Source organism: Scyliorhinus canicula, chromosome 19, assembly GCF_902713615.1.
Source record: "Scyliorhinus canicula chromosome 19, sScyCan1.1, whole genome shotgun sequence".
NCBI lineage: Eukaryota > Metazoa > Chordata > Chondrichthyes > Carcharhiniformes > Scyliorhinidae > Scyliorhinus > Scyliorhinus canicula.
Genome location: NC_052164.1, coordinates 40,454,233 through 40,475,653, shown reverse-complemented (window position 1 = coordinate 40,475,653; position 21,421 = coordinate 40,454,233). Strand labels below are relative to the sequence as shown.

The window sequence follows — 21,421 nt, the reverse complement described above, 5'->3', positions numbered from 1 at the left end:
CAGAGCTATTGATGCTCCCTCCTGGGTAGCACAGCCTCCATCATCCAATGAATTGAAAATCTCAGACAAGATGAACAAAACAAAACCGGAGCGGCACGAACATAGATGTGGAAACGAAGATTACATCATAAAATTCAAAGTACAAAATATTTATTGTGAAACTTCAATTCGGGGCACAACTTTGACACCAGATACAGACTATTATGGAACAAAAACTGCGATAAATATATTTCTCGCACCGCCTGTCGCAATTACCAATATTTAAAAAAATTAAACATGAACATGCAGTGCATCCAGAAATAAATATTGGAATCATAACTTAAATATTAAAAGGTTGTTTAAATAATGTTTAAATAAATAACAATTGCTCCCAATCTTCATTAAATATATCGATGGGAAATCTTTAATTCCTTCTGCTGATTTGTGCCGTTATGAAAAGGAGCTGTTGTAATCGGGCCCTGGTCTCAGTGCGGATTATTTCCCAGGCACAGTCACTGAATCCCTGAAAAATGGAAACATTGGGGAAAATGTATTAGAGAATGAACAGATTCCAATAGGTTGAAATGGTTCCACAAGCCAGTAATCACTCAGGCACTTATCAATTGTCCCACCTCCTGATTGAGAAACTTTTCCAGTTTCCGAAAGTAATTGTGAATGGCGGAGTTTCTCCTCAGACTGGATCCCGGTTTCCTGACACATTCTTGCAGCTCACTGAGCTGTCGGTCCAGGAGAAGCCGGAAATGTTCCACCTTGTCACGGGCCCATGTGACTGAGCCCAGGTTCATGCTGTAGATCTTGCTGATGTGACGTAGGGTCTGATGGACAATCTGGATCCTGTCCTGTGTCTGAGGAAAATATACATAACGACATTAGGGAGGATATTTCTCCTTGAACTGGTCATTTTAATTGACATGTGCATCGGTAAATCAGTAAGAAGCTCGATTTTAAAAAGTCGGCATCGTTATTGCTGGTGACAATATTGATCAGTCTCAAATTGGTTGCTGGTATCTTCCCCTTTGATTAGCTAACCTGATACTGTTAGCAATTTGGGGTAAATAGAGAGAATAATATCAAACTGGTCAGCAGCTGGTCGATCTGTCCCCCCAATGGCTCAACGCTAAAATGTTGAATTTATGGTTCTTATTTTTGCGGAGGTGGGTACACCACCCCACCCACCACCCCCACCCCGGCGCGCCCACTACCACCACCACACAAACACACATAACTATTACACCTTCCAGTCTGAGCAGGATTACAGGTTACAAAGTTCATCCCCCAAAAGGCACAACAATATTATTTCTCAGTGGCGCAGTGGTTACCACGGGAGCCTGGGTTCGATTCCGACGTTGGTTGACTGTGTGGAGTTTGAATGTTCTTTCGGTATGTGGGTGGGGTTCCTCTGGGTGCTCTGGTTTCCCCCACAGTCCTAAAATATGCAGGTTAGGTGGATTGGCCGTTAAATTATCCCTTGGTGTCCAGGGATGTTATCGGGCTGGGATTGTGCACCTGGGTGGGGCGCTCTTTCGGAGGGTCAGTGCAGATTCATTGGGCAGAATGGCCCCCTTCTGCACTGTAGGAATTTTACGGAAATCAACATTGTTCTCATTGTTGGGGATCACGCGCATTCCCCACATACTGTTACGCCTGACAGTATTAGCAGGATGGTCAGAGAGTTTACAACGTGCACACTCACCTGTAACCTCTTGACGAGATGGTGCAGGTTCAGGGATTTGGTTCTCAGAGATTCTCTCGTTGTTTTGCACTCCAATGGAAAGGGTCCTCCCTACAACAGGACAGAATTATGTCAGAAGAACCTCGAAGCACACTTTCTCAGAAATTATTCTCCCCAAAAGCGGAACAGACATTCAACAATTTGCTTAAAGATTTGACCTACAACATATTTAACTGGCCATTGAACCGAATCATTCTTAGTATCATTTTCACACTATTTCTCCCACATTTGAATACTACATGGTGTATTCCATTACGAAGATGTTCTACATTATTCTAAGAACGCGGATTGAATCGGGGATTCTCCCAAGGATCTGCGAGTTAAAATTCGTTACTCCCATCACCGGATCTCTGCACAAACTCACCATGATCTTCAGTGAATTTTGAGCATCCTTGTTGAAGACTTCCTGTAACTGCAGCCTCTGGCAGTCCTGGCTCAGTACCCCGGCTGACAGGATTAACAAACTCCACACGCCCCAAACACTTGGAAAATTCATGTTTAAACAAGAGCAAAGATCAGAAATTATAGAAAGTGGCTGGACCGGGTTCAGCGCCGAACGCAATTTTAACACGAGCTGAACTCCTTCGCTGTTGGACTGAGGAGTATTCCTCCTGGGTGAGCTGTGTCCATTTTAATGTGTAAACCAGGATATTCCTTTGACGTTACAGAAAGGGATCGATTTTGCTTCTAACCGCGATGTGTTTTCAGGGAATCTTTTAACCTCTTTCCATCAGTGACTTCTTCAATTTGAAATCTTTTTCACTTTCTGCTTAATTAACAGGGAGGGAATTCTCTCTGATAAATTAGGATTCGAAAATATTCATAGATATCAAAAGCTTTTGCCCAAAAGTTCACATCTGTTGAACTCCAGGCAATGATAAGGAATTGCTTTTAAAAAATCAGTTCATATATTTTAAGACCCTAAAATGCGGAACAATCTTCCATGGGAAACTGCTCAGGTCACTGCCAGCGTGCGCATTTACTAGACTGTTTAAAGTATTAGTTTTTGTCTCTTTACCTAAGCAAGGATACACGAGCAAACCTACTCCTGGCATGGGAGATTGAGAAGATGCAGATACAATCCGTGGAATTTAAGAGAATGAGAGGTGATGCCATTGGAACTTGTAAATTGTTTAAGCCTTTGATAAGATAAATATTGGGCAAGTATCTCCCTGCCGGAGAATCTCGAACGACGTGTAACTGCCGCAGTTATAAAGAAGTTGAGGGGAAATTTCTAAAGTACGAAACGTACGGGGAATGATTGTGTGGTGGCAATTTCTCTGGAGCAGTAATCTAGAGGGCCAGGCCAAAGAACTGGGGACATAATGGAATATACATTCAATTAATGCATCTGAAATTGAAAGGCAATCGCATTAAGGGTCACCATTAACCTGTCCTTAGTTGTCATAAAATCACATCAGATACACCAATGTCCTTCATGGAAGCGAGAATTTGCTATTCTCAGCTGGTGCGGCCTGCATGTGACTCCTGACCGACAGCAATGTGGTCGGCTCTGAACTGCCCTGTGAAATGGCCTCGCAGCCCATTCAATTGTCAGTACCACCACATCCAAGGATAGTTAAGGATGAACAACAAATTATGGACACTTCCCATGAAATAATGAAAATGCTGCAAAACTTTGAAATGTTCTACCTAAGGAGTTTCTGGATGTTGAGCCATTGATCAATTATATGTTAGATTTTACGATATTATGGAATGTGGGAATCGTTAAGGGAGATGAGACATAGAAGATCTGCCATAAACAGTTGACTGAAAGGACTAAATGGATGTCTCCTGCTAATCTTGCTATATTCTACATTTTAGTCAAATAAACATATTTAATAGTTTCAATTACATAATATAATTAGCCAATGTTACTGTGTTTCTGAATCATTGTGACAGTTTTTGCACCACATTTACACGATATGTGTCTTCTATCTCTTGGGTCTCATCATTGATGCTCCCCGTTTCTCTCCAGTAGAAACTATTCAATGAACATTGTCTTTCACGACTCTTATTTCTCCATTCTTTGCCTTTCATCATGGCCAAACGCTTGGAAGTGTTGAGATATTGAAAAATACATTTAAGAGAATTGTAAGGGATTCAAAACGAGGGTATCATTGAATCTCTGGAGAGATGATTGCAATGCAGCTACCTCATTTCAAGTCACAATTAGTAATTGTTTATTTTATCCTGCAAGCAAATGGGAAACCATTTCCACACGTCAAGAATAGCAACTGGGCACACCACCTAATCAAGCAGCTAGCTTGACTATTTATCAAATGCATCTTAGTCACAGCATTCACTGTCCATATGGAGTTTACACGTTCTCTCCGTGTCTGGGTAGGTCTCACCCGCACAACACAAAAAGATGTCCAAGGTAGGTGGATTAGCCAAGCTAAATTGCCCTTACTTGGGAAAAAAGTAATTGCGTATTCTAAATGAAACGGGAAAAAATAGCCAGAGTAGAACTACTGTCAAGATATGAATTTGTTTTACGTTTCAAAAATAAATTCCTCAATGTGTGTTATATGTTTGCAGTGTCTTTCAAGTGTACTACGTAAGGCATTTCATGCATAAGGATGATTATGGTCAAATATTCCATTTTATTTATGTTCATTACAAAAAAGTAAGTGAAGAATTTGACAATATAAACTCATTGGTGTTCCCCTAAATAGGTAATTTTAAAAAGTTTAATAGTGAGAAACCAGTTCCTTATGGTTCAGTGATGTCAGCTGGCAGGTACAGCACAACAATTTGCATTTTGTGATTAATTTAAGATATAAATGGCCCCTAAGGCATCTTTACAACTTGACACACTATGTAGAAAAATGAATGCCCAATCAGAGGGGTGCGGAAGAGGAGGGTAATGACAAATTTGATGAGGGGACGTGTGCGATTCAGATGCACAGGAATTTCAGGATTGGAGTGTGGAAACAGAGAGCGGAAGGGAGCTTGATGTTCTATCGCCAGTAGTGAAGTGACAGGAAGGGCAGTTCCATCTCAGAAGTCCAACGAATCCATATAAGGCAAGGAAAAGCCACTGAGGAAGTATGGATGAGACAAGCGTTTTAAACATGGTATATGAGGGGACAGGAACCCATTGAGGTCAACAGAGATGGGGATGATGGGTTAGTGCGATGATAGTGAACGTGGAGCATCCTGGCTAGGACCGTGACTAGCTCCGGAGGATCGAACCTTCAGTCCTCTTCGTTCGGGATGTTATCCGGGACTCATTGCCTTTGCTGTACACAGTACTTTCAGCCTCCAGTGGATGGAATTAGTTGAAGACTGACATCTGTGGTGCTGGGGACCTCGGGGAGAGGCCAAAACGGATCATCCACTTGGTAGTTCTGGCTGAACGTGGCAACATTTTCAGACCTTTATTTCGCTCTGACTCACCTGCTTGCTTCATCATTGAGTCCAGGGATGGTTGCGGAGCAGCGTCCTTTGGTTGGTTGTAGTCCAACACTATTCATTAACCCCCCTCCCCTTCTCCCCACCACCACCTCCTTTCTCAACCTTGCCGCTAACTGAGATGTAGTGATCCTCAGGTTAAATCACCACCAGCCAGCTCTCCCCCTCAACGCAGCCTGTGGTCATCTGAGGCTATGGCGACTTTACTTCACTGTTCTGGACTGCAAAGGGCAAATATCTTTCCATAAACCAGTCCTATATTGTTGTGTCGATGTGGGGGAATGGGCAACAAGCAGTGAAATTCTAGATGTCTAAAATAGATGGAAAATGACAATAATGTGGCAGTGCCGAATTTCTATTCACTATATGTATTCACAATAGTGTACATATTTTAAAATGATGTTGCTTTAATGTTACGCATAATGTTTGCATGTGCTCCAAAAAGATCAAATTAAGCAAAACAATGTCGCGCTGGAGGAAAATTCGAGAATTAGTGCAGACGGCAGTTATACAGCGTTTCACTAGTTTTCACAAAATGCTTGCACGATGACATTTATTGCGAAGTGTGTGGGCATGGCAATGAGATGAATTCCCAATGGAAATCCCTCCCACCATAATAAGAATGGGCACATTGTCAGGCGATACTTAGCCAACATTCTCCCAAAAACAATCCGTTCACATCTGGACAACTAATGGCAACAAAACAATTTAGCTCCCGCTTAACATCTGCTGATTCTGTTCGTCTGCCCCCACTGAATGGAAATCTAAGATTCACAGCCAGTATCTTTGATCTTTACTAGTCACACTTGTATTTCCCGATATATTGAGGCTGTTACTGGTTGAAATAGGCTCTGATTTTGTTACTTTTTGTCGGCAACAATGTTGCTTTCTAAATTTAGCCAAAGTGTTTCATCCTGAATCAATATTCAACGAACAGTTAAAAATCACAATTTCCAGTTGTCTGGATCTCTCCCATAAATGTTTGACTGCCTTTACACATGATTTCAAGAAATCAAACATTGCAGAGTGAAACAAGGAAACTGACAAGAGGTGGACTTGAACCCCGGGACATCAGGCTCGGAGCTACTGGTGCTCCCTCCTGGGCAGCACAGCCTCCATCATCCAATGAATCGAAAATCTCAGACAAGATGAACAAAACAACATCGGAGGGGCACGAACATAGATGTGGAAACGAAGACTACATCATAAAATTCAAAGTACAAAATGTTTATTGTGAAACTTCAATTCGGGGCACATCTTTGACATCAGATACAGACTATTGTGGAACAAAAACTGCTATAAATATATTTCTCGCACCGCCTCTCGCATTTTACCAATATTTAAAAAAAATTAAACATGAACATATAGTGCATCCAGAAATAAATATTGGAATCATAACTTAAATATTAAAAGGTTGTTTATATAATGTTTAAATAAATAACAATTGCTCCCAATCTTCATTAAATATATCGATGGGAAATCTTTAATTCCTTCTGTTGATTTGTGCCGTTATGGAAAGGAGTTGTTGTAATCGGGCCCTGGTCTCAGTGCGGATTATTTCCCAGGCACAGTCACTGAATCCCTGAAAAATGTAAACATTGGGGAAAATATATTAGTGAAGAAACAGATTCCAATGGGTTGAAATGATCTACACGCCAGTAATCACTCAGTCAATTATCCATTGTCCCACCTCCTGATTGAGAAACTTTTCCAGTTTCCGAAAGTAATTTTGAATGGCGGAGTTTCTCCTCAGACTGGATCCCGGTTTCCTGACACATTCTTCCAGCTGACTGAGCTGTCGGTCCAGGAGAAGCCGGAAATGTTCCACCTTGTCCCGGTCCCAGGTGACTGAGCCCAGGTTCATGCTGTAGATCTTGCTGATGTGACGCAGGGTCTGATGGAGAATCTGGATCCTGTCCTGTGTCTGGGGAAAATATACATAATGACATTAGAGAGGATATTTCTCCTTGAACTGGACATTTTAATTGACATGTGCATCGGTAAATCTGTCAGAAGCTCGATTTTAAAAAGTCGGCATCGCTATTGCTGGTGACAATATTGATCAGTCTCAAATTGGTTACTGGTATCTTCCCTTTGATTAGCTAACCTGATACTATTCGCAATTTTGGATAAAGTGAGAGAATAATATCAAACTGTTCGGCAGATTCTCCTTCCCCCCCCCCCCCCCCCCACCCAAACAAAAACAAGGTTCAACATAAAAATTTCGGATTTTTGAAAATCAACATTGTTCATATTGTTGGGGTGTGGAAACATCGCCCCCCCCCCCCCCCCCCCCACCCCCCAACACACACACAAACATAACTGTTACGCCTGCCAGTATTAGCAGGATTACAGTTTCCAAAGTCCATCCCAGAAAAGGCACAATTCTAAAATTTCTCAGTGTCACATTGGTCAGCACAGGAACCTGGGTTCGATTCCGAACTTGGGTGACTGCAATTTGCACGTTGTACCCGTATCTGCGTCTGGGATCCTCTGGGTGCTCCTGTTTCCTCCCACAGTCCAAATATGTACAGGTTAGGTGGATTGGCCATGCCACATTGACCCTTAATGTCCAGGGATGTGCAGTTTAGGGGGATTTTGGGGCTGGCATGTGGGCCTGGGTGAGGCGCTCTTTCAGAGGGGTCGATGCAGACTCCTTGGGCAGAATGGCCCCCTTCTGCACTGCAGGAATTCTATGAAAATCAAAATTGTTCTCATTGTTGAGGATCTCGCTACATTCCCCACATAACTATTACGCCTGACAGTATTAGCAGGATGGTCAGAGAGTTTACAACGTGCACACTCACCTGTAACCTCTTGACGAGATGGTGCAGGTTCAGGGATTTGGTTCTCAGTGATTGTCTCGCTGCTTTGCACTCCAATGGAAATTGTCCTCCCTACAATAGGACAGAATGATTGTCAGAACCAGCTTAAAGCACAATTTCTCAGAAATTATTCCCTCTAAAACCGGAACAGACATTCAATAGTTTGCTTCAAGATTTTACCTCACATATTGTAGTGGCCATGGATCTGAATCACCCTCAGGACAAAGTGTTAGATGCTTTTCTCACGATTTCTTCCACATTTAAACACTACATTTCTTTATTCCGTTACAGAGATATACATTTTTCGAAGAAAGCGGATTAAATATCTCCGGAGGGTCTGCGAGCTAAAATTCGTTTCTCTAATCATCGGACCTCTGTAGAAACTCACCATGGCCCTCAGGGAATTTTGTGCATCCTTGTTGAAGACTTCCTGTAACTGCAGCCTCTGGCAGTCCTGGCTCAGGACCCCGGGTAACAAGATTAACAAAATCCACATGCCCCAAACACTTGGGAAAATCATGTTTAAACAACAGCAGTAATCAGAAATGATAGAAAGTGGCTGGGCTGTGTTCAGCACCGAACGCAATTTCAATACGAGCTGAACTCCTCCGCTGTTGGACTGAGGAATATTTCTCCTGGGTGAGCTGTGTCCATTTTAAGGTGTAAATCAGGATACTCCTTTGACGTTACAGAAAGGGGTCGATTTTGTTTCTAACCGCGGTGTGATTTCAGGGAATCTTTTAACCTCTTTCCATCATCGACTTCTTCAATTTGAAACTTTTTTCACTTGCTGCTTTTCACTTTCTGTTTAATTATGAGAGGGAATTCTCTCTGATAAATTAGGATGCGAATATATTCATCGATATTAAAAGCTGTTACCCAAAAGTTCACATCCGTTGCCCCGTTGCACTTCAGGCTCTGATTAATTATTTGTGGAAAAACAAAATCAGTTCATAGTTTTAAGATCCTAAAATGCGGAACGGTCTTTCATAGGAAACTGCTCAGGTCACTGTCAGCGTGTGCATTTACTAGAATGTTTAATGTATTAGTTTCTGTCTCTTTACCGAAGCAGATACACTAGCAAACCTACTTCCGGGGTTGAAGCATTGAGAAAATTCAAATACAATCCTTGGAATTTAAGAGAATGAGACGTGATACCATTGGAGCTTATAAAATGTTTAAGCCTTTGATAGGGTTAATGTTGGAAAGTATCTGCCTGTTGGAGAATCTAGAACAAGGTGTAACTGTCGCAGTTTTGAATGAGATGAGGGGAAATATATAAGGTACTAAACGTCCGGGGGAACTGCGGCGTGCCGGTAATATCTCTGGAGCAGTAAATCCGAGGGCTCGGCTAATGAACTGGGCACATGATGGAATTTAAATTCAATTAATTCACCTGAAATTGAAAGGCAAACTCAGTAAGGGTCAGCATTAACCTATCAATGGTTGTCATAAAATCATATCTGACAGACGAATGTTCTTCAGGGAAGCGGGAATTTGGTATTCTCAGGTGGTGTAGCCTACATGTTTCTCCTGACCCAGAGCAATGTGGACGACTCTGAACAACCCTGTGAAATGGCCTAGTCGGCCATTCAATTTTCACCACCACCACCTTCAAAGGCAATTAAGTATGCACAACTGACGATGGACACATCCCATGGAAGTATGAAAATGTTGCAGAACTTTGGAATTTTGTACCTTAGATGCTTGTGGATGTTGAATCATGGAACTATTATATGTTAGATTTTAGGATATTACGGAATATTGGGTTCGTCAAGGAAGATCAGACATAAAAGATCTGGCATGAACAAATAGAAATATATAGTCGACTGAAAGGACTCAATGGATGGCTCCTGCTAACATTGCTTGTATTTGACATCTTAGTTAAAAAAACATATTTTATAGTTTCAATTACACAATGTAATTAGCCAATGTTACTCTGTTTCCGAATCATTGTGACAGTTTTTGTCCCACATTTACACAATATGTGTCTTCTATCTCCTGGGTCTCATCAATAATGCTTCTCCCCTCTTCCCCAATAGAAACTATTCAATGAACGTTGTCTTTCACGACTCTTCTTTCTTCCATTCTTCCCTTTCCCATGGCCAAACACGTGGAAGTGTTGAGATATTGGAAAATACACCTGAAAGAATTGTAAGGGACTCAAAACCAGGATACCATAGAATCTCTAGAGAGATGATTGCAACTGCAGCTACCTCATTTCAAATCACAATTTGTAATTGTTTATTTTATACTATAAACAAATGGGAAACCATTTCCATACGTCAAGAACAGCAACTGAGCACAACAATCAATCAAACTGCTAACTTGACTCTTTATCAAGTATATCTTAGTCACTCTGTTCATTGTTCATGTGGAGTTTACACATCCTCCCCGTGTCTGTATGGGTATCACCGCCACAACACAAAAAGATGTACAGGGTAGGTGAAGTGAAATAAAAAGGTAATTGGGTATTCTAAAGAAAACGGGATCAAAATAGTCGCAGTATAATGACTTTTATGAAAATAACCTTTTTACATTTCAAAAATGAATTGCTCAATGTGTGTCATGTGTTAGCAGTGTCTTACAAGTATACTATATATGGCATATTATGCATAAGAATTGTTGTGGTCAAGTACCCCATTTTATTTATGTTCATTACATTCAAGTAAGCAAAGAATGCGACTTCCTCCTGTATGCCGCCACCGGAGGTCCTGCCCCATGTTTCTTCAACACTGTTCTTTGGTGTATTTGGAGATCTCCTACTGTGTTGCTGTTGGAGGACGCAAACTTCAGTTTGGTTTGTGAGAGGCAGCAATTGACCTCACCTTCACAACACAGATTTGTGTTAAGCAAAAATCCTTCCAGCAGGGCAGCAACGTGGGTACCATGCTGAGGTTCTGGTTGAAAGTCCTTCTGATTTGATTCAGTGTTTGGTGGATAACTAGGATGTTGTTCTCGCCCTATTTGATACAGAAAGTTACGTCACAAATATGTCACTATTCACACTGTCAAAGAACAACATAGACTATTATATCTGTCCCTCGAATAATTAATACATTGGATAGTCTGACCATTACGGCACACCCAGATGCAATAGAAATACATTCCACACTGGATCCCTCATTTCCAGATGTTTGAAAGTACAATCACAGGGTGAAACGGGGTCTGCTGGCTGCTCTCTTGGTCACACTCTGCAGCCTGCTCCCTGGAACCTCATTCCGGTTAAACAGTTTACCACATACTGAAACCATGGTGATGAGTTAGATCAAGATCTGGTCAAAAATACGATTACGGCCAGTTTGCCCAGAGTTTCAGCATTGTGAGGATTTTGTTTCCATTTAGAATACCCAATATTTTTTTTCCAATGAAGGGCCAAGTTAGAGTGGCCAAATCACCTACCATGCACATATATTAAGTTGTGGGGGTGAGACCCACCCAGACATGGAGAGAATGTGCAAACTCCACACGGACAGTTACCCAAGACTGAGATAGCACCTGGGACAATGGCGCTGTGAGGCACCAGTGCTAACCACTGCTCCAGCATGCTGCCCTTCTGTGTTGTGACGGTGATGTAATTGCTGCCTCTCACAAACCAGACTGAAGTTCGCATCCTACAAGAGCAAGACAATAGGAGTTCTCCAAATACACCAAAGTACAGTGTTGAGCAAACATAGGGTGTCTTCCGGTAGCGGAATGTAGGAGGAAGTCACCCATTGGGTAACTCCTGCTTGAAGCTCAATTTTTTGGAACTACTTGGCCTGTGATCGTTAGGACTGTTCTTACACCCTTTCTTCAACAACTATCCAGTCCTCTTAACACCTCCCGTTGGAGAGTTTGGAGGTCAGAGTCAAAAAATGTATGTGTTCTTGGATTACGTCCTGTTGATTGCAGCTTGCTCCATACGATCTTACCGTTGACCTTCATGGAAAGTGTCATAAATCATTGACGAGACCTGTAATGAAGTTATCTCAGCGTTCAGTAAGCACTGATTTCTGACTCGGCTGATTATCCCCCAGTTTGTTGCTGAAGTGCACAGGTTGAACATTTGGTTTAAATGCTGTACTCTATGCTCTGGGGTTATGCCAATTATTCCTCAAATTCGAAACTAATCAGTTCGCAGAGGAAACTCTCACCTGATCACCAACAGAGACATATCTATTTCTATTTATGTGACACTATGGTGCAACTGACTGAATAGATATTCTCTATCTTCATCCCACAATTGTGTGCAGTACGTCCAGTAACCCATCATCTCCATCTCTGTTGACCTCAAACAATTCCTGCACCATCTTGCACCGTGTTTATAATCCTTACCTCATCTACACTTCACCATGGCTTTCCATTGCCTTATATGGATTCGTTGGTCTTCTGAATTGGGACTGCCCTTCCTGTCATTTCACTACTGGTGATAGAACTGCAAGCTCCTTTAGGCTCCCTCTGTCTGCACCTCAATCCTGAAATTCCTATGCATCTCAATCTCACACATCCCCTCATCAAGCTTGCAGTCACCCTGCTCTTCTCAACCCTATGATTGGGCATTCATTTTCCTACATAGTTTGTCAATTTATAAAGGTGTCTTTGACTTTAGACATTTACACTTTAAATGAATGACAAAATGCAAATTGTTGTGCCGTATCTGCCAGCTACATCACTGAACCATAAGGAACTGGTTTCTCATGATGAAACGTTTTTAAATTACCTGTTTTGGGGAACACGAATAAGTTTATAATGCCAAATTCATCATTTACTTTTATGTAACGAATATAAATAAAATGGAATACTTGGCCACAACCATTCTTATGCATGAAATGCCTGAGGTAGAACAGTTGGAAGACACTGCCAACACATAACACACATTGAGCAATTTATTTTTGAAACGTAGAAAAAGTTAATATTTTAACAGTAGTTATACTGTAACTATATCCTCCTCCCCCTTTTTTTTTAGAATACCCCATTTCTTTTTTCCCAATTAAGCGTCAATTTAGCTTGGCCAATCCACCTCCCCTGGACACCTTTTTGTGTTGTGCTTTAGTCCTTTCGGTCGACTCTGCATTTCAATTTGTTCATGGAAGATCGTCTATATCTGATCTTCCTTAATTCCATATTCCATAATATCCGAACATATAACATATATTAGATCGATGACTCAACATCCAGATGCCTCTGTGGTAGAAAATCCCAAAGTTCTGCAAAATTTTATTTCTTCCATGGAATGTGTCGATCATGTGTTGTCCATCCTTAATAGCCCGTAAAGGTGATGGCTAGGCCATTTCATAGGGTTGTTCAGAGTCGGCAACGTTGCTGTGGCCTTTCACTTTCAGGTGAATTAATTTAATTTAAATTCCATCATGTCCGCAGTTCATTAGTCTGACCCTCTAGATTACTGCACCACAGAAATTGCCAGCGCACAGCAATTCCCCCCAACGTTTAGTACCCTATAAATTCCCCCTCATCTTATTTATAACTGCGACAGTTGCACTTTGTTCTAAATTTTCCAACAGGGAGATGTTTGCTCAACATTTGCCCCATCAAAGGCTTAAACATTTTACAAGTTCCAAAGGTATCACCTCTCATTCTCTTAAATTGAACGGTTTGTATGTGCATCTTCTCAATCCTTCAACCCCGGAAGTAGGTTTGCGGGTGTATTCGTGCTTAGGCAAAGAGACAGAAACTAATACTTTAAACATTCTAGTAAATTCGCATGCTGGCAGTGACCTGAGCAGTTTCCCATGAAAGAGTGTTCCGCATTTTAAGATCTGAAAACATCTGAACTGATTCTTTCAACGAATTCCTAATCAGAGCCGGGAAAGCAATGGGGCAACTGATGTGAACTTGTGGGTAACAGCTTTTAATATCGATGGATATATTTGCATCCTAATATATCAGAGAGAATTTTCTCTCTTAATTAAGCAGAAAGTGAAAAGCAGAAAGTGAAAACGGTTTTACATTGAAGAAGTCACGGATGGAAAGAGGTTAAAAGATTCCCTGAAAACACACCGCGGTTAGAAGCAAAATCGATCCCCTTCTGTAACGTCAAAGGAATATCCTGGTTTACACCTTAAAATGGACACAGCTCACCCAGGAGAAATATTCTTCTCAGTCCAACAGCGAAGGAGTTCAGCTCGTGTTAAAATTGCGTTCGGTGCTGAACCTGGCCCAGCCACTTTCTATCATTTCTGATCACTGCTGTTGTTTAAACATGATTTTCCCAAGTGTTTCGGGCATGTGGATTTTGTTAATCTTGTTACCAGGGGTCCTGGGCCAGGACTGCCAGAGGCTGCAGTTACAGGAAGTCTTCAACAAGGATGCTCAAAATTCCCTGAGGGCCATGGTGAGTTTCTGCAGAGGTCCTATGATTAGAGTAACGAATTTTAACTAGCAGATTCTCGGGATAATCCCCGGTGGAGGATGATTACTGAGATTGAATGCGCTTTCTTAGAAAAATATGGAACATCTCTGTGATGGAATATACAATGTAGTGTGCAAATGTGGAAGAAATCGTGTGAAAAGTATCTAACACTTTGTACTGAGAGTGATTCCGTTCTCTGGTCAGTTAAATATGTGAGAGATAAAGACTTGAAGCAAATTGCTGAATGTCTGTCCCGGTTTTGGGGGAGTAATTTCTGAGAGTAACGAGAGTAAGTTTGTGCTTCGATCTGGTTCTGAGAATCATTCTGTCCTGTTGCAGGGAGGACCCTTTCCATTGGAGTGCAAAACAACGAGAGAATCTCTGAGAACCAAATCTCTGAACCTGCACCATCTCGCCAAAAGGTTACAGGTGAGTGTGCACGTTGTAAACTCTGACCATCCTGCTAATACTGTCAGGCGTAATAGTTTTGTGGGGAATGGAGCGCGATCCTCAACAATGAGAACAATGTTGATTTCCATAAAATCCTATAGTGCAGAAAGGGGCCATTTTGTCCAAGGAGTGTGCGCTAATCTTCTGAAAGAGCGCCCCACCCAGTTCCACTCTCCAGCCCCATAACCCCACCTATACTGCACTTCCCTGGACATTAAGGGGTAATGTAGCATGGTCAATCCACATAACCTGCTCATCTTTGGACTGTGGGAGGAAGCCGGAGCACCCAGGGGAACCAGACACAGATACGGATAGCAAGTCAAACACCACAGTCACCCAAGGCCCGAATCGAAGCCAGGTTCCTGTGGTGGCCACTGTGCCTCGAAGAAATTTTAATGTTGTCTCTTTTGGGGGCCGGACTTTGTAAACTGTAATCCTGCTCATACTGGCAGACGTCATAGGTGTGTGCGTGTGGGAGGGGGGAGGAGGTGGGGGGGGGGGGGGTGTTGCTGTCCACATCCCCAACAATAAGAACAATATTGATTTTCAAAAGTCAGAAATTTTAATGTTGATCTTGGGTGGGTGGGGGGGGGGGGGGGGGGGGAGGCGGGTGGGGGGGGGGGGGGGGATAGACTGACAAGCTGCTGAGTAGAGGTAGATACCTGTAACTAATTTGAGAGTGATCAATATTGTCACCAGTTCTTATCTATTTACAGCTGCACATGTCAATTAAAATGACCAGTTCAAGGAGAAATATCCTCTCTAATGTCATTGTGTATATTTTCCCCAGACACAGGACAGGATCCAGATTCTCCATCAGACTCTGCGTCACATCAGCAAGATCTACAGCATGAACCTGGGCTCAGTCACCTGGGCCCGGGACAAGGTGGAACATTTCCGGCTTCTCCTGGACCGACAGCTCAGTCAGCTGGAAGAATGTGTCAGGAAACCGGGATCCAGTCTGAGGAGAAACGCCGCCATTCACAACTACTTTCGGAAATTGGAAAAGTTTCTTAATCAGGAGGTGGGACAATTGATAATTGACTGAGTGATTACTGGCTTGTAGATCATTTCAACCCATTGGAATCTGTTCATCCTCTAATACATTTTCCCCAATGTTTCCATTTTTCAGGGATTCAGTGACTGTGCCTGGGAAATAATCCGCACTGAGACCAGGGCCCGATTACAACAGCTCCTTTTCATAACGGCACAAATCAGCAGAAGGAATTAAAGATTTCCCATCGATATATTTAATGAAGACTGGAAGAAATTAATATTTATTCAAATATTATTTAAAAAACCTTTTAATATTTAAGTTATGAGTCTAATATTTATATCTGGATGCACTGTGTGTTCACATTACATTTTTTTAAAACATGGTAAATGGGAGAGGCGTTGTGAGAAATATATTTAAAGCAGTTTTTGTTGCACAATCGACTGTATCTGATGGCAAAGTTGTGCCCCGAATTGCAGTTTCACAATAAATATTTAGAACTTCGAATTTTATGATGTAGTCTTCATTTCCACATCAATGGTCGTGCCCCTCCGGTGTGTTTTTGTTGATTTTGTTAGAGATTTTCAATTCATTGGATGATGAAGGCTGTGCGGCACAGGAGGGAGCACCAATAGCTCCGAGCCTGATGTCCCGGGGTTCAAGTCCACCTCCTGTCAGTTTTCTTGTTTCACTCTGCAAAATTTGATTTATTGAAATTAAGTGTAAAGGCAAACAGACATGTTTTGGAGAGATCCAGACCATTGAAAAATTAGATTTTTTTTTGGAAATGTTTTTTATTGAGTTTTCATATTTTATGAAAAATTCGATTTTTAACGGTTCGTTGAATTATGATTCAGAATTAAACACTTTGGCTACATTTTACCCGCGGCAAAGCGATTGTATTACTCACAACACGAGGTTAACTAAATATGAAGAAAGCAAAATTGTTATCGATAAAAAGTAACAAATTCAGAGCCCATTATAACCAATAACAACCTCAATATTTCGGGAAATACAAGTATGACCAGAATTGATCAGAGATACTGGCTGTGAATCTTAGATTTCCATTCAGTGCGGGCAGTCCAACAGAAGCAGCAGATGTTACGGGGGAACTAAATTGTTTTGTTGCCATCAGACGTCTAGATGTCAACTGATTGTTTTCTTGGCAATTTTGGTGCAGTATCGCCTGACAGTGTAACCATACATTTAGTGAATAGAGAAATCGGCAATACCATATTATTGTCATTTTCCATTGATTTTGGCCAACTAGAATTTTCACTGCTAGTTGCCCCTCCCCCCCCCCCCCCCCCCCATCATCTACACAACAATGCAGGGTGGGTTTATGGAAAGGTATTTGCCCTCTGCAGTCCAGAATAGTGAAGTATAGTCGCTATAGCCTCAGATGACCACAGGCTGCTTTCCTGTTTGAGGGGGGAGCTGGCTGGTGGTGATTTCACCTGTGGGCCACCACACCTCAGGCAGGTGGCACGGTTGAGAAGGGAGGGGGTGCTCATGAATAGTATTGGACAGTTGTACAACCAACCGAAGGGCGGTACTCCGCAAACATCCAAGTACTTAATTGTGAAGCAAGAAGGTGTGTGAGAGCGAAATAAAGAGCTAAAATTGCTGTCATTGTCAGCCAGAAATGCCAAGTGGATAATCAATTTTTGCCTCTTCCTGAGGTTCCGCGCACCACAGATGTCAGTCTTCAGTCAAATCCATCCACTGGAGGCTGAATGCACGTGTAACGCAAAAGCTATGTGTCCGGGATAACATAACGACTCAAGAGGACTGAAGGTTCGATCTTCCGGAGTTAGCCATGGCCCGAGATAGGTTGCTACATATTCAGTATCACACTGCTATTCATCCAACAACCTGGGGACAGTGTGTGCCCTTGTCCCCCAGAAGCCGGACAAACGCAATTCGGGTCATATTGGTCTGCGATCGATCAACGGCAAAATGATGGAAGATCTAACAGTTCAACTTCCTGAAGTATTGCTGAGTTTCCTGGCTGCTGGAGTCTGACACGGACTTTCTGACATATGCGATCAGATCATTAAGCTGTTGATTGGTGTTAAGCAGAAATCCTTCTAGCAGGGCAGCGACCCTGGGCGCGATACTGAGGTTCTGATTGAAAGTCCTGCTGATTTGATTTAGTGTTTGGTGGATGGCCAGCATGTTGTCCTCTCTCTATTTGATACAGAAAGTTACTTCACAAATATGTCACTATTCACCTATTTTCCATAGCTTGTCAAAGAACAAGATAGACTATTGTATCTGTACCTCGAATTATTAATACAATGGCTAGTCTGAGCATTATGGCAAACCCATTTGCAATAGAAATACATTCTACACTGGATCCTTCATTTCCAGATGTTTGAACGTACAATCGCATGGAGAAACGGGGTCTCCGGTGCTGCTCTCTTCGTCACACTCCGCAGCCCCATCCCTGAAACCTCATTCCGAGAAAAACAATTGACCACATACTGAAATCATGGCGATGAGTTAGATCAAGATCAGCTCCAAATCGCGATTGAATTCAGTTTGCCCAGAGTTTCTGTGTTGTGAAGGTGATGTAACTGCTGCCTCTCACAATGCAGAATCAAGACCGCGCCCGGCAAGAGCAGCGTAATAGGAGATCTCCAAATACTCCAAAGGACAGTGTTGAAGGAACACGGGGAAAATCATTAACAATCGACATCCAATACAGGTACTGTATTGGACATTAATAAATTAACAAAATCTGTACTTTGTTCATTATCCAGCTGTTTTTCGTTGAATGCTATGTTGTGCGGTGACTCATAGCTGAGATTATGAACTGTGTCAGTTTGATTGGATTAATTTTTCAATGCAAAAAAAATACTATAAGGTCCCGGAAGGTGTAAAGATTTCTTACATTCTGCACACGGATCTATTCCGTGTATCGGCAAGGACAGTTTTGTCATTTTATGGTTTTTACGACATGTACTGTACCTGTGAGACACTATTCAAATTTCGAACTTTATTTATTTAGCACGGCCAATCCAACTAACCTGCAAATCTTTGGACTGTGGGAAACTGGAGCACCCGGAGAAAAGCAACGCAGACACGAAGATAATGTGAAGACTCCACATAGTCACCCAAGGCCGGAATCGAACCGGGATCCCTCGCGCTGTGAGGCAGCAGTGCTAACCTTGTGAGGACTATTTCCAGAACCATCTCCAATAAGATTACAGCTCTCCGCTGAGATTGTGGCGGAGGAGTTATAATTGTGTGCAGTGACCTGTGAGGTAAAGAGGGGAAATCAGTCAGTCGAATACACAGTTGCTGCTCGCTCATTATCTATCTATCGAATACGTTTTACTGTCGAATGTGCAGTGAGTAGTATGAGGATAATTCAGGGCCCGCAGCCTCCATACTCACTGACCAGTCATGCTGATCCGCAATGGCCTGTGTTTGTGAAACATCAGGGTCGGCGCAGCTCCCAATAAATGATTGCCTGCTGGCGAGAGATGAGGGAGACAAGGACAGGGATGCAATGGAAGATGGGAAACAACTGAAACCCGCAAACTCCGATTAGCAGGCCCATTGGATTAGTTACAGTGGAAGTCAAGTTGCACCATTCCATCAAAATGTTTATTGAACATTGAATCTGACGAGTTGCTGATGAATTAGATAATCGGGACATTACAGTCAAAATGCAACCATTAAAATGTGATTCTCGCATTTTTAGTGCAGCTTCCATAACGACATTGAAGCCATTTACTTGTCACCTCCCCCAGACCCAGCAAATAGTAAATTTTACCTGTTAGAGCCCAGCCTGATACTTAAATTCCACAATCAAATTCCTCACAGTTTACGCTCACTGTGACCGGAGTAGTTTCTGATGTAAGGTGGTTCCGTGGTTGTACAATCTTAAAACTTAGGATCTTATGAAATTAATTTTTACGAATTGTTTATCTCAGTCTTGCCAGAATTGGGGAAACAGATGTGTTATTTTAGTCAACATCTGTGCGTTTTTAAAAATTGTCGGTAAATATTTTTCATCCCAATTTATCAGAGCGAATTATCCCTCTTCATTAGGCAGAAAGTGAAAAAGGTTTCAAATTGAAGAAGTCGCTGATGGAAAGAGGTTAAAAGATTCCGTGAAAACACACCGCGGTTAGAAGCAAAATCGATCCCTTTCTGTAACGTCAAAGGAATATCCTGGTTTACACCTTAAAATGGACACAGCTCACCCAGGAGGAATATTCCTCTCAGTCCAACAGCGAAGAAGTTCAGTTCCTGTAAAAATTGCGTTCGGCAACCTACCATTCCTGCTATGGGACAAGGGCCAGGGGGGTGGCGATACTGATCGGCAAGAGGACAATGTTTAGGGCGACAAAGACGGTTACAGACCCAGGGGGGCGATATGTCATGGTCAGCGGGGCCCTGGATGGGGCGCCGGTAGTCCTAGTCAACGTGTACGCGCCCAACTGGGACGACACGAGCTTCATCCAAAAGACCATGGCAGAAATCCCGGACATAGCGACGCATCGACTAATCATGGGGGGGGGGGGACTTCAACTGTGTACAGGACCCAAAGACGGACAGATCAAACCCCAAAACGGGGAAAACCTCAAGCATGGCAAGGGAACTCGGTCACTTTATGGAGCAGATGGGAGCTGTGGACCCCTGGAGGTTCGCCCACCCGGGGGAGAAAGAATTCTCCTTCTTCTCCCCAGTACACAACGTGTTCACCAGAATTGACTTCTTTGTGGTGGGGAAAACGGTGCTTCCAGAGATAGACAAGGTGGAATACTCCGCAATTGTGATATCAGACCATGCCCCACACTACATGGACGTGCGGCTGGAGACGGGAAGGGCCCAGCGCCCCACATGGAGGTTGGACGGTGCCTTACTAGCTGACAAGGCCTTCAGCGAAAGGATAGCGCGGGCCATAGCGGAGTACACGGAGAACAACCAAAACGGGGAGGTATCATCCTCCACGTTCTGGGAAGCGCTTAAGGCCGTACTAAGAGGGGAAATCATTGCCTTCAAAGCGCAAAGAGATAGGGAGGAAAGGGTGGCTGGGCAGAAGCTGGTCGACTCCATACTGGAGGTAGACCGTAAATACTCCGAGGCCCCGACCGTAGAGCTCCTGGCGGAGAGAAAAGAACTACAAAGGAACTTTGACCTGCTCTCCACCAGGAAAGCAGTGCACCAACTCCGCCAGGCACGCGGGACCCTGTACGAACACGGAGACAAAGCCAGCCGCCTGTTGGCACACCAGCTGAGAAAGCAGACAGCCACCAGAGAAATTGGGCAAATCAGGGGTACCAGAGGCATGTTGGAAACAGAACCAGAGAGGATTAACAAAACCTTCAAGGCCTTCTACCAAGAGCTGTACACCTCAGAGCCCCCAATGGGGAAGGCTGGGATGAACCGGTTCCTTGATGGACTGGTCACACCAGTCGTGGGAGAGGGCAGGAAACGGGACCTGGAAGCACCACTAGCACTGGGAGAGATCATGGACAGTATCAGCTCCATGCAGACGGGGAAGGCGCCGGGACCGGACGGATTCCCGGCGGACTTCTACAAAAAATTTGCGACAGCGCTGGCCCCGCACCTGCGGGAGATGTTCACAGACTCGCTAGCTAGGGGCACACTGCCACCCACGTTAGCACAGGCCT

At 43.0% G+C, this 21,421-nt stretch overlaps 2 protein-coding genes across 2 annotated transcripts; one reads left to right on the top strand and one right to left on the bottom strand.

The window, feature by feature from the left end:
- Positions 1-403: 403 nt before the first annotated feature.
- Positions 404-2,228, bottom strand: LOC119954001 (interferon alpha-F-like). The gene is made up of 4 exons (XM_038778779.1): positions 2,097-2,228; positions 1,694-1,783; positions 612-845; positions 404-502 (listed from the first exon to the last, which is right to left on the bottom strand). Exons 1-4 carry the CDS (start codon positions 2,226-2,228, stop codon positions 404-406), a joined length of 555 nt encoding a protein of 184 aa, XP_038634707.1.
- Positions 2,229-14,200: 11,972 nt separating this feature from the next.
- Positions 14,201-16,007, top strand: LOC119954000 (interferon beta-like). Its single transcript, XM_038778778.1, has 4 exons — positions 14,201-14,308; positions 14,666-14,755; positions 15,567-15,800; positions 15,909-16,007. The coding sequence occupies exons 1-4, from the start codon at positions 14,201-14,203 to the stop codon at positions 16,005-16,007; spliced, it is 531 nt and encodes a 176-aa protein (XP_038634706.1).
- The last annotated feature ends 5,414 nt before the right edge of the window (positions 16,008-21,421 follow it).

Excerpts from the sequence above, each read along its gene's own strand:
- LOC119954000 (XM_038778778.1), top strand. The coding sequence starts at position 14,201 with ATGTGGATTTTGTTAATCTTGTTACCAGGGGTCCTGGGCCAGGACTGC. Across the intron at positions 14,756-15,566 it reads ATCTCGCCAAAAGGTTACAG|ACACAGGACAGGATCCAGAT; the intron begins GTGAGTGTGCAC and ends TATTTTCCCCAG. Across the intron at positions 15,801-15,908 it reads AAAAGTTTCTTAATCAGGAG|GGATTCAGTGACTGTGCCTG; the intron begins GTGGGACAATTG and ends TCCATTTTTCAG.
- LOC119954001 (XM_038778779.1), bottom strand. The coding sequence starts at position 2,228 with ATGAATTTTCCAAGTGTTTGGGGCGTGTGGAGTTTGTTAATCCTGTCA. Across the intron at positions 1,784-2,096 it reads AAAATTCACTGAAGATCATG|GGAGGACCCTTTCCATTGGA; the intron begins GTGAGTTTGTGC and ends GTCCTGTTGTAG. Across the intron at positions 846-1,693 it reads ATCTCGTCAAGAGGTTACAG|ACACAGGACAGGATCCAGAT; the intron begins GTGAGTGTGCAC and ends TATTTTCCTCAG.